The sequence below is a fragment of the Vanellus vanellus genome, assembly GCF_965231255.1.
Source record: "Vanellus vanellus genome assembly, chromosome: 24".
Taxonomy (NCBI): domain Eukaryota; kingdom Metazoa; phylum Chordata; class Aves; order Charadriiformes; family Charadriidae; genus Vanellus; species Vanellus vanellus.
In genome coordinates, this window is record NC_138929.1 from 1,201,445 (window position 1) to 1,215,237 (window position 13,793).

At 49.0% G+C, this 13,793-nt stretch overlaps 1 protein-coding gene across 1 annotated transcript; it reads left to right on the forward strand.

Annotated features, from left to right (window-relative positions):
- Positions 1 to 1,547: 1,547 nt before the first annotated feature.
- Positions 1,548 to 2,567, forward strand: CCR7 (C-C motif chemokine receptor 7; the record flags this gene model as incomplete). Its single annotated transcript, XM_082494863.1, has 1 exon — positions 1,548 to 2,567. Exon 1 carries the CDS (start codon positions 1,563 to 1,565, stop codon positions 2,565 to 2,567), a length of 1,005 nt encoding a protein of 334 aa, XP_082350989.1. The 5' UTR covers positions 1,548 to 1,562.
- Positions 2,568 to 13,793: the final 11,226 nt, after the last annotated feature.

Genomic DNA, 13,793 nt, shown 5'->3' on the forward strand with positions numbered 1-13,793 from the left:
GAGCGGTGCTGGAAGCCAGGGGCAAAACAAACAAAAGGAACGAAAACAAAGGGAGAACAGAAACAATGACATACACTGCGATTTTAAGATGCCCTAGGCTGTTAGAGCCAAGCCCCATTCTAGCGCCAAAATGAGCATTTTGAGGAAAGACAAGAGCACCATCCGCTGAGCGCTCGTGAAGAGCCAGCTCCTCGCTCTTCCGAAATAACCTGGTCACAGTGCTGGGCTTTAGGTGAAGTCGGTGTTGAAGAGCTGAGGGGCCCAAGGAGGAGCAGTTCAGCACCTTCCTCTGCCTGTTCCTGCTCAGAGCGAGTCTGAAGCGGGAAGGAGACCCCGAAGCACCGAGCTGCGCCGGGACCTGCCCGCCCTCCCACAACCCCCGGAGCAGCCTCCGCCACGCCACAGCCCCAGCTCCCGCTCTCCGAGAGGCTCGGCAGCGCAGGGAGAGTTTTGCAGCCTGCTTCTTTTCCCTTTCACTTCTGGCGGTGTGCCTCCGGAGAGCAGGCAGGATGTGGTGAAAGCCAAGGCTGCCCGAGATGGAGAGCGCGCAAAGATACTCGGTGATAACAGGCAGAGGTATCCAGGGGAAACCTTTCATCTCTGTGCAATGGAGAGAAGGTGCTGGAGACTAATAAGTCACAAAAAAAGCAGGGCACAGATACCACAAGCTCGCTCTGCCCTGTAGGTTATGGCAGCGTAGGAAGATTAAATGAGAATAATCAGAACTTAAATCAGGGGCAGGGGCCTGAATGAGACACCGGCAACGTGTCCGCGCCAGCACGGTAGCAGTTTCCTGCTTCACTCACCGCATTTCATCCCCGTCTCATTGACACTTCGATTAACTTAGCAGAGAAACAGCCCAGGGAGCTCCGGCTTTGTCTCCCCTTCCCCCTCGCTGGGGACCGGGACACCCGGGAGGACCCTGCCGCTCGCCGTGCCAGGCTGCTGCTGGTTACAGACACAACCGCTGCAGCCCTCCAGCACTGCCAACAGCGAGAAGGGGTCGTGAGCAACAGAAATATCTCAGATGGGAGAAGGGAGGGAATACTGAAGTTAGAAAATGCCTAACAAGTAGAGTCAGTAGGGAGGAAATGCTGTCCCTGCCGAGAGGAGAGCTCTGAGGGATGTGTTGTTTTCCCTGTCTTATCCGACAGCTGACTATGTACGTACAGCTGTATGTGGGTCCTGAAACATCCTGGGAAGCAGCCACGTGTTTGAGAGTTTGCAGGTGTTACTTTGGCTGAGCACTACACATTTCTTGTGGAATTCCCACTCTAAGCCCCCCCAAAAAACCCAAACCCCCACATACTTATGGGAAACATTTTCAGCCACAAGACCTCGCCAAAACTCTGTCCATGATGTTGGCATGAGCCAATGCTCGGGAATTCCCTGGGACTTCTCTGCGGGTGGGTACTCCTGTCTGGCCAGCACTGGGCTCCCCTCCCGATTCGGCCACAGAGGGGCACCGTACCTGTCCCAACACACTCTTCTCTTCCCTGTTCTAGTTCTGCACCGGGAACAACGTCACCGATGACTATGACAACACCACCATCGACTACACCATGTTCGAGACCCTGTGCGAGAAGGAGGAAGTCCGTAACTTCCGCGCTGCCTTCCTCCCAGCCATGTACTCCCTCATCTGCTTCACGGGGCTGCTGGGCAACGGGCTGGTGATGCTCACCTACATCTACTTCAAGAGGCTCAAGACCATGACAGACATCTATTTGCTGAACCTGGCTCTGGCAGACATCCTCTTCCTGCTGACCCTTCCCTTCTGGGCCACAAGTGCAGCCATGCACTGGCTTTTTGGGGAGTTTGCCTGCAAAGCCGTCTACTGCATCTGCAAAATGAGTTTCTTCAGTGGGATGCTGCTCCTCTTGTCCATCAGCATCGACAGGTACTTTGCTATTGTGCAGGCTGCCTCAGCCCACCGCTTCCGTCCCCGGATGATATTCATTAGCAAGGTCACATGCATCCTCATTTGGCTCCTGGCCTTCATCCTCTCGATCCCTGAGCTGGTTCACAGTGGTGTAAATAACTCAGACAACCACCCCCGTTGTTCCATCATTGCTAATGACTTGCAGACCTTCAACACTGGCATCAAAGTGTCTCAAATGATTTTTGGCTTCTTATTTCCCCTACTGGTCATGTCTGTCTGCTACCTCATCATCATCAAAACATTACTCCAGGCCCGCAACTTTGAGAAGAATAAAGCCATCAAGGTCATCATCGCTGTGGTAATTGTCTTCGTCGTCTTCCAGCTACCCTACAACAGCGTCATGCTGGCCAAGACCATCTCAGCCTTCAACCACACCAGCTCATGTGAGGAGAGCAAGAAGCTTGACGTGGCAGATGACGTGACCTACACTCTGGCCTGCTTCCGATGCTGCCTCAATCCTTTCCTCTACGCCTTCATCGGCGTCAAATTCCGCAATGACCTCTTCAAGCTTCTGAAGGAGCTGGGCTGCCTCAGCCAGGAGCGGCTCTGGCAGCTCTCCACCTGCCGGGAGAGCAAGAGGTTTTCCTTCGCCATGGAGACAGAGACAACCACCACCTTCTCCCCGTGAGTCGAGCTCCAGGCAGACTTTGACCGAGCTGGAGTAATTTCATACACTTTCTCTATTTTGAATTACTGGTAGAGCGAGACCTGCCACTACTGTAGGAACGGCAGCTGTAAGAGGAAAACCAGGAGCCTCCCCACACTGCAGGCAACGGGCACTGCTAGCCAATACTCCCGTGGCTGGAGAGACCTCAACAAAGCTGTGACTAAACCAAAGCAAGGGAGAGGAAGACCAGGGAGTCAGGAATTTATCATGTCATTTCACCTTTATTTTAGTCTTTCCTAGCCAAAATGAAAAGTGCTCAAAATAGAACATTTTCCCTAAAAGTGACAAATACCAAGAGAAACAGACATTTGTGAAACAGAATTGCTTTAGAGCTGAAATTCCAGGACCATCATCCTTGCTTTGAATGTTGCTTTTAACAAGACTACCTATTCCTCTTCCGTACCTCCAGAAATTATGCCCATTGCACTGATTCAGTCTTCAAGACCAAACAGCACCAGCACGTCAGGCTCCAAGCTTAATCCAATACACAGTATAAGCTGTGAAGTATCCTGGCACACAACTCTGCTCTGCCTTCCCCCATGAAAAGTGAGAAGTTTCCATAACTAATACTAAATCCAAACGTATGATATACATAATTTCAATGACTTGCATATTATGGTGGCAACTCATACGTTTATCAGGAAAAGCACAAACTCCACTTCACTTCTGCCCGTACCTGGTGTTTCACCTATAAAGAAGGTGTACCCTGAGGAGCACAAGTTGTTCCATCCCAACATTGACTTGAATTCTTCAGAAATGCCGCTCCACTCTGGAAGGAAAGTCTCCTTTAGCTTCTGAAAACGTATCTCCTGCACAAGGCAGGGGTAGCTGGCACAGTTTAGATTCAAACTTTTTGCACAAATTAGTTACAAGCTCCAAATAACTGACGTCTTTCCAAACACCAGCCATGCAAACTTGAACTAAGAAACAGATACTTCTGCACCAGTCCAGCCAAGTGCTTCAAAATATATTTTTACCACTCGGGCATCCCGCCTGTCCCAATGTCAGCCTTACTCCGACGTGCTGAGGGACCGTTTGCTCCCTTCCTTGATATAAAGCATGTGCTTTAGTGGATGGGTGCCAGAATCCTCAGAATTTTAAAGATTCGAGCCCAGGGCAAATCTGTACACATTTCATAAGGCAAAATGCTCAAAGTCAAGATCTAGCCGTGCCCACGGTCCAACCCCTTCAGCCTGCCAGTATCTGAAGCTTGCCTGTACCTAGCTTTATCGGCTGCTGCGACACAGTCCGCCGACTTTCACAGACGCGCGGGGGCCTTCTGTGTATTGCTTGCTGACCTCAAGAGATAAACACAAATGTGGGCTTTCTTCTCCCTTCCCAATCAACATGTCTTTCGAGAAGGACTTTAGCAGCTGGCTTTTAAGTCAGATATGCATTTCACTTATAAGCTATTGAAAACGTGTTTTGCGTTCATACTGTCAGTGCTAATAGAGATGCCATTCGCTGTGGTTTGATGTAAATGCAAAGGACAGTCACGTGTTGAAGATTACTGCCAGGGTCGCGTACTTGAAAGGAACATGGCAGCTGAACAACGGATTATTGTTATGTAAAATAAGACCTTGAAAAGAAGCCCAGGATGTAATGCCAGTTGGTGCGTTTACTAGAAGAGCGAAGATTCCTACCGACAGATGAACACCCTGGGAACTGCTGTCATGGGACATCTGAGCGTCAACTGGGGAGGAGTTGCTGCAATTGTTTGTGCAACTGTTATTGACTTGCACGCTGTAATCCCCGTAGCGCACAGCCCTCCCCAGAGCGAGACGCCAGCGGCGAAAGGTCCTGGCCAGGAGCCGCTCTCGGTGCTGGGCAGGAGCGGGCTCTCAGCAGGGGCACAGCACCTCACCCTCCAGAGCAGCACCTGAACAGCCTGGTGCAGACTGTAAGGCGCATTCCAGTGAACACACAGAGCAAAACACACTTTTACTAAAAAGACATTCACACTTTTTTTCCCATACCACATGTGGATCCATTAGGAGTGATACAGGGAACTCTCTGGATCATAGGCTGAAAAACATTGCTTTAGAGACATGAGAATGAAAATCAACCTTCCAAGAAAAGAATTCAATTAGCTGGTTTTGAGACAACGTTGCCAGTTATATAGCTGCCTGCCATCATAATTAAATTCTTCTTCACAAACCATTTGGCTTTGGGGTATGGGATTTTCCAAGAGCTGGGATTCAGGAAGAAAGCACACGCTGCTCCGCAGCACTGTCTATGCTGAAGTACAATCCCATCCAACCACTTAACTCATTTTCTTTCATAATGCCCATGTAACGTGTACAGAAGTGCTGCTTCTCTGCCATGTGAAATGGGGGGTTACGACTGACACTGAGCAGTCACTTGTTCTTGGTTTGTTCCTATAGTCCTCACTCAGGCAAGACACTCAGCTAACGAGAACTTGGCCAGAGCAAGGAGTACCCATCATACAGGGTCTTTTTAGTTTTCTTCAACAGTAACAATATATTCTTAATGTATATTCATATATGTAAAGCTGCTTTACACAGAAAAAGTTAAATATGTATATGAATGTACCCTGAAAATACACTGCTTTAACCAAAACACATTTACCTAACTTATTCTAGCAAGGAAAACTGCTTCGCCTAAACACGAAGTTGTACTTGTCTCCTGTTTGATAAAAGCCATTCCCCTCTACAAACTGAGAAGTCTTCAGGTCTTTATTGACTCGATATATTCTAAATAGGAAAACTTGCAGCTGCTTCTATACGAATGAGATACTAAAAGCATCATCTCGGACAGCTGCATGTGGTGCCTCCCCAACGAGACAGCGGTGACTTCAGAGTGCATGATGGTTGGTTGTTGGTTTTGGTTTTTTGTAAATGTAATGGGCAGAACAAATTTGCCACTTATTTAGATGAATCACGTTAACATTGGCCTAAGATCCTAACTTGAGATTCCCCACTGAAGTCTGAAAACTGACTGTATTTTGCTATTTGTGGAAAATAAATTATGACAATTTTTAAAAATACCTTTGTTTTTCCATTGTATTTCCTCCACAGGATGTATCATAGTAGTTCACATAATATCCTTCTGGTCCCATCAAGAGCTGTTTGTAATCAACCTAGCTTCATATCAGTACTGCCCTGCAGGAAAAAATGTGAGTAAAATAAACCAATTAGGAAAAAAGTTGGTTTACTTCATCTGTTGACAAATTATACAGTGAACAAGTCATCAACACATAAAGTAGCAGTCTTCATTTCAACTATTAACCCAACTGCCTTAATGCTGCTCCTCTACCAGATATACCTGATGGCTACTTACCAAAGTTTATGTGAAAAGCCTTTATATTTTAACATTTTATTGTTCGCTTTTAAATTAAAACAAGTCAGTAATGCCATACCACATTACTGAGCAAATTGCTCTCAGGGAGAGGCAGCGACCGCAGCTCTGGTGGCCAGGACACCTCCATACAAGGTAAGAGCAGTAATGGCCACGCTGGTCGAGATGAGCTATCTAGTCCAGCTCTGCAGTTCCAACAGGCCAACGTGGCACAATTAACGTGCACAGAACATTTCCGCCTGACCTCCCCGGTTAATTTATGCCTCAAGGAACACAGGGAGGATATATACAAGATGCTTTTTGCAAAGGGTAATTGCACCCATGGAATCAAAAAGGAAGGAACCTCAAAGAAAACCAGAAGACATGAAACTTAACATTTGAGCGCCAAAACTAAAGACTGTTTCTGCTTTTGCTAAAAAACGCATGCCTTTCATGGTTTCTCTCTAGAGAGAAAGCATTAGGCTAGTTTCAGCATCCGGCCCAGAGTTTCAAGCAGCGATAAGGAACATCTCAAGACCACGGCACCGCAGTACAACTCTAGATAATAGCAGTCTAAACCCAAAGCTCCTTAAACAAACACTAGGTCTTGCTCACCACAACTAGGTCAGAAGTCTCAACTGCCCCGAGTCCAAGGAGCTTCTCTGGGCGAGAGATGCAGCCTGCTGAAACAGGAGCTCTGAACTACAGCGCACAAAATACAAAACAGAACCCGGGATTTGGAGAAAGCTGCCATGCTTTTAACAATTCCCTGTACTTCTCAGAGGTGGCTGCAAACCAAGCTTTTAAACAGGAAACTTCCTGAATTTTAAGAAAACAGATTCCAATTTACAACCCTGATTAAAACCAGTAAAACTCAGCCCACCAAGCAACAATCCAAGGTCGCACTCTAGGCTGTAAACATCCCAACCAAACCACACAGAATCTCCTATAGAAAAAAAAGTACATTTCTAGGAGGGATTTAACCCATTTTAGTACCTTTCACCAGCCAGACAGAGAAAGAAGTTTCCTTTTACAGTTCACCGAGGGACTGCAACTAATGCCAGTTTTAAATTTTCTTTAGAAAGTCAATTAAAAAAGCCTGGCCCTCATTGCAGAAAGGGGCCACCAGTCTGCAATAAACTCCATCACAAGCAGGAGGGACACCTGCCACCTAGTCACAGCGGCATGGGCTCCAGGGGGCTCCTGCAACCCCTTCCCCGAGTCCCTGGGGGAAACCGCTTTGTCGCTCAGAAGCGCTGGACGACTCATTGCTCCGAATAAAGTATCGCTGCTAATCATTCTCCTTCCCTGCCAGCTCTTTACCCACGCACGTGTGCTGGTGTGTATTTTTAAGTTACAGTTTAAAAGCCCTCGGTGCCAAACAGATCTGGGCTGGGCAGGAGGTAAACTGGACTTAGGGGGTAATTAGCTAAACGCAGTTGCTCCCATCCATCCCAGAGCAGGCACCGGTTTGTCCTCTCCCTTCTCATGCTGTCCCAGGCGCTGCTGCCCATCAGTTGCTGGTGAATGAACCGATTAATGCGACAGCGAAGGGGAAGCTTCTCCAGGCACGGCTGTGGTTTCTGATGTGCCACCTGGGCAGCTGCGGGAGGGAAGTCCTTGTCACCCTAAGAAAGAAAGAATGAGCTGGCCTTAAGCAAGGCAAACAAACCCTAAAAATAATGCACGTGGGTGATGAGGAAGGGTGGTGGCACACTGCAACAGCCAGAACAGCTGAGAGTGGGCTATGGTTTCCTCTCCCCGCATCTTTTTTTACATGGAAAAATAACCCAAACTCCTGTTCTGGGGGTGGAGGTGTCAGATCTTGGTGGTGAACTTCTTGCATGGCCAACAATCTGAGGCTGAGCTGCCTCGCCTCGGGGCCACCTCCCCCAGAGGGAGAGCGGTGGGTTCCCTCTCCACACCAGGAGATTTCTCCCCCTCTACCTGAGCCACTGTAAGATGGATCTGGGGAAACCTAAGTCAGCTGAGACCCCAACTGCCCCTCGTTTGTAGCATTACAAGCAGCTTCCTGACCTCCAAGCGAGTAGATCAAAGGGCCTGACCAGACTGAAAAGCAGAGACTTTTGATGGATTAGAAGGTGGCAGGAGGAGCTCAGAGCATACTGTTGGCACAAAGGATGGGACAAGAACATGCAGTTGGAATATGAGGAAAAGTAACTAGATAAATAAACAGCATCACGCTGCACTTGGTGGCAGCAGCACAATCCACTGCTAGACCACCCTCCCCTCCTTATAGCCCCTGCTGTGGTGGGAGCGTGCTTCGGGGGCAAGAGGAGAGAAGAGACGAGACGAGATGAGTAACATAACAAATAACATTCTAACTTTGGATGTGGCCAACCATAAAAACAGAAGATACACAAAGGGACAGGATCTTAACAGGGTTTTGCTGAGTTCTTCTTAGACTTAGTTCCCAAAATAGGCAGTTTATTCCTTGTGGTGGTCTGTATTAACAGCCAAATGCATGGTACAAAAAGTAAGAATGAGAAAGACAGAAGAAGATGAAAAAAAAAGAAGGTGACTGACTAGAGGAAAAAAAAGATTACCCAGCAGTATTCGCTCTCTACCAGCCCCTTCCCTGCCTGAATGCCCCTCTGTGCTGGCAACAGATTGTTGGCCATGCAAGAAGTTCACCACCAAGATCTGACACCTCCACCCCCAGAACAGGAGTTTGGGTTTGCCCAGTGTGACTGGCACCGCGTGATTCCACCCAGAGGACACACAGCCAAGGGAGCTTCAGTGTGTGCGCATTTCCCCTAGTGTAAGGGGAATGGAAGCTCAGTCAGATACAATGGTTAAAACATCACACAATACTTAGAAAATAAAGGTCTGCTCTGCTCTGCTCCTCAGTGACCTGAGTTAATCCTTCGCTTCTTGCCCAGCACTAAAACAGAGATAAAACGCCACTTGGCAAAAGCAGTACTAGGAGTACGTGGCTGTTACCAGTACCGTGGACAGGAGCCTTCCCGCCCTCGTGCTGAAACAAAAAAGATGACCTCACGTGTTCAGCTTTTGCAGAAATTGCAGGTTTTCAAGCACAGACACACCAGCTCTGGGCAGCAGGCTAACCTACCTCCAAGCTGCCTGGAAAGTTATTTCTCACTTTCACCTTTCCCTAAGACCCCGGTTCTTCACAGAGCTAGGAGTATTACAGTATTGCCCAAGCAGGGAATCAAATCTTCCCGATATTCAACAAACACCTGTCACTGCCACAGCTCATTACAAAAATCTTATTCAGGTCTTAACAAGTATGGAGACTTTCGGTTCACCTTTACCACAAGCATGGCACTTGCAGAGCCAATCTAAGCATGATCTCACGTATTTGTCATTGCTGAACCCATGCAAATTCTCAGCCTGCAGGAACCGAAACTCTAACTTCCCTTCCTGCTGCTTTGTTTTTTTAATTCGATTGTCTAAAATAAGTTAGCAAGCAGATATTTACTTTCCTTTCTTTGTTGATGAGTACTGTTGCACAAAACCCTAATTCTTGAGTGATTATGTGCTTTATTGGGAAATTTCTGTGACTGAAGGTCAACTCTAATGTCCAGAATCACCCTGCAGGAGAGGAAAAGGCCAAATAATTTCCAGTGCAATAAGTAGTCCAAAAGGCCTTCCAGGATTCAGAGTGTGCGCACACCTCCCTGTACTAAAATCAGAATCTCCCACCGATTCTAGTTCCTTCTTCTTCAAGCAGGAGCTTGGTCTCAGATCCATGGAAAGCAACAGGAACTTTCACAGAAAGCCTCTGCGTTACCTTGGGAGTTGGTATGAATTGTTCCTGTTACGGAACATGGGAGAGGAGACAGACGTGCCAATACATCCCAACAGCGACAGGCATGCAACAAAGTGTACTTCTGAAACAACGCAGGGATGGGAAACCACTTAGTATGTGCTCCCCCAGGTGCTGAGAGCTTCTCTGGCTTGACAACAGGAGCAGATGGATTTCACGTGTCTGTTGAGGCCTGAAGAACCCCAGAACCGCTGCAGAAGCCCCGTGCAGTGACAGGACAGTGACTGATGCAGCTACTTTTCAGTCCCCACTGATCCTGAAGGTTACGCAGCAGTGTAAAACTCAAAAGCTGTGCTCCCCTGGGACAATGTCCTGGTTTATACTCACGTAACGACTGAATTCCAAGTGGTTGAATGTGGCAGAGATGGAAAAAGGTTATCTTAAAAAGTTCTGAACTAACCAGGTAGTAGTAAAAAATGAAATCTTCACAAGCAGAAGTCAGAGACTTATGAGTCAAAGCGCCTTTCCCAAAGACTCCTTGAAGCCTTCATTTCCAAGAGACACTAGAGCTTTTACATTTCACACACCCAACAAAGGCAACCTATTTCCCACCCAACCGCCTGAAAACAAAGGTGCTGAGTTGGACATCCAAAAAAAACTTTGTCTGGCCAAGATACCCCTGGCGACTTCCTCAGATCCTGATCCTGTGGTCCTTCTTGTGGTCTAGAAATTTAGGCATTCTGGTTTACCAGTTTTAATTACAAGAAAAGTAAAGTAAATACTCCCCTCTGCAGCAGGAGCAAACTACCCCAGGCACTGGTGGGTACGGAGGCCTCCGCTCGCTCTGGTTTATTGGTGTAACCAGCACAGGCATCCAGCGCAACCTTGCAGGTTTCTGTAGTATCCCCACCACTTTGCATCTTATTATCATGGAATCACCCATCTGCACGCGAACGTTAATGTGGAAGGAGGTGTGAGTGCACACATGTGTTCACGTTTGCATACGTCTCCCAGCAGAACTGGTTTCGGACTCCGGGGGCACCGCAACAGCACCGGAGCTAAACCTCACCACCAGAGCTGCACAAATAGAAGCTCATGTTTTTAGGGGAGAGTTGAGTGATTCCCTTGGAGATAATGTGTTTCTTCTTCTAACTTGTGGCCACACCAAGCAGTGAGAAAGAATCTCTACCCCTGTGCCAGGGCAGGGAGGCGGAGAAGGAAAAACAAGTCTCTTTCTGGATGACTAACACAGCCAGCAGCAATTGCCACTCTGCAGCTTCGCCCCGCTCTTCAACGGGGAGTTGCACAAGACTCCTTTGAAGAGGTTAACACGTTCGCAGTCGGTTCTCCTCTGCCTTGCCAGAGGGTCACAGGTAGCTACAAGGCTTCTGCTCAAACTCCGGGACCTGACCGCAGGCAGAGGGTCAGAGCCACCACGTGTCACAGAGCTGCACCCCAACAAACATGGCTTCCACCAGGTTTTGGGTGGGATTGCAGCAGACCTGGCAAGTAACCAGATCCTTGCAAGGCTCGGGAAAATGGCTGTATTGCCAGCAGCTTCTGGCGGGCCTCCACACCCGTCTACAAATGAGCAACCCCTCACGTGCCAGCGCCGCCTGCACAACCTAACAAACAGCCGAGAGGCGCGCAGCCGGAGATGGGAGACTGTTTTGAAGCGTGCAGCAGATAACAAACAACAGAAAATGTCTCCACGCCATCACAAGCAAGACCTGAAACGCTGCCAGAGCCTGCCTCCTCAGCTGGGCATCCTCTCCGGGGCATTAGGAGGGCTGCAGCCTTTGGATGTGCGCCCACCACGCCGACTCGCCCTGCACCTGAGAAGACTGTGGAGCATTGTCCTGCAGCACCGCAGCCGTGCCGCACGGCTCTCCTGCCGCGGGTGACAGCTGCCCCAGCCTCAGGGCTACCACCGCTCCTGCACAAGAGGGCATGGAGATGATGCACTAGCGAGACACCAGTTCTGCAGAAGAGCTGCTCTTCTTAGGGCTCCTGGTACATGCCCACCCCAGAGACCCGCTCCTGCGCTACGGCGGGGAGCGCGCAGGGCATCGCAACCTGCTCTGCACCACCTCACCCCGAGCAGACAGCTCCCTGCTCCACAGCCGCTGACCGACATTGCAGCGGCAGTGTCTCCCTGGGGAGGTTTCATCTGTCTCCCTCGGGAGCACGGTCTCGCCAGCCCCTTAGGAGCAGTCAAAACCCAGCCAGGTCCCAGAGCGCTGCACATGAGTAACACCACACCTTCCCTCTGGCCTCGCAAAGCACGCATGGTGGGACAGAAGCAGGGGGAGCCAGGATGTGCCCGAGACACCTCCTGGCTCTAACAACTGGCCATGCCTCACAGATCCTGTACAGCACTCTGGGAAGGAGGGAGGTATCTCCTTGCCAAGCAGCAACAGTGATCTTCACCTTGGAAATGAATTCCCTTTCTAATCTGCAATACAAAAAGCGTCTTTCCTCACAAGGCATTTCCTCCTGCAGACATGCATCAACTTTGTTGGTCATGGCACATGGCCTGAAACACACTATGAAATGAAGTTTCAGTGACTAGTAACCAGGGTGAAAACACTTTCTTCTCCTTCCTGCAAGGGGAAGCTATCTGAAGTCAAAAAATATAGATCATATGCAAAGATAGGTAACAGAGCGCACTCTCACAATGCACTGGTGACCTCCCCAGGTGATAACCTCCAGAAAGACATGACTGCCCGGCCAGGCTCCGAGCGACCCACAGCACATCCAGAACAGTCTGCAGCCACAGTCCTCTTCTGGCTGCAGTCACCACACAACACCAGTACCCGGCAGAGAGCGGAGGCAGAAAGCCGTGATTTCTTAAAGAGAGCAGGGACATGATCTCCTCCGCGTCCTTCCCTGTGAGCTGCTCTCCCTTCCTCTTGCCTGCAGTCACCCAGGAGATGAAAAAACACACTCTTCTTGGGCAAAGGCTCCCAGCCAAACCTCTGATCTCTGGTCACAGCCAGGGTAAATCCGCAAGCGAACAGGACCAACCACAGCCCTCTCGCTGAGAGATGCTGACACCATGTGGGAAAGGCTGAGAAATGCTCCACCGCAGATGCTCCACCTGCACCCACCGAGCCGGGACCCCGGGAAAAACTCAGGAAAACTTATCCCTGAGACCAAGCTGTGGGTTCAAATAGTATTAGTTGAATCACATTAGAGTCCTCTGTGGACAATCAGGCTAAAAAGTAGCGTGATTTTAGTATGGTTTAATTTAAGTACACTGGAAGTGATTTTAAAATGCCTTTGGTTCACTTTCTTTTTACCTCTGAGTCAGACTGCCCATGCCTTTTCCATGTGATTTCAATAATCCACTTTAAATGCCAGACTTCATACTGTTTCTCACATCTTCCCATAAAAATTGCATCTTCCCCGTACCACCTTCCACTAGCTTTGTACCCAAGTTTCCTAGACAACTTTGAAAAACATAAATGGCCTTTTCCAGTCACCTCCTACAACTAAAGACCCTGTGGGAAACGGCACTGCAGCTGCGGCACAGCTCAGCTGCACCAGCAGCCCCTTCCCCAGCGCGGAGGCTGTGATTTGTCAGGCAGCTGAAGAAAGGAGCTTTTTTGAAGTGAACTTTACAAACGTGCATTTTTCCCCACGAGGCCTCATTCTGATTTTTAATCGCTCCCCGATCTAACCCGTGGAGAGCTCGATTTCTGCTCTCACGTGCAGCTCCGGAACCTGCCCTCCGGCAGCAGCCCTGTGAAAACCGGTTGCTTGAGCATAACCGCAGCTTCTACAGAACCCCACAATGAGCCAAATTCCTGGAGCCCCGCGCTGCTCCCCGGTCACCATGAAGCAGCGGGCAGCCTTAAGCCTCCAAATTCTTGTAGATGAACCAAGAAAAAACCCTGTCACTTCAGCCCAGGCCTCACTGCATGACTCAAGACCTAGTCACCGTTATGCAGGTGAGAGCAAACTTAGCAGAGGTGTGAATGTTGCACCGTAGGAAAGCCACAACTGGCAGAAGTTAGAACAGAAATTTCCACAGCAGAGCGTACCGGTGCTAACTGCTAGAGAGTTTCTGTTTCTCTAAAACCCCACCATACTCACAAACTGCTGGTGTTGTTACAGAGCAATTCCTGTATTTGACA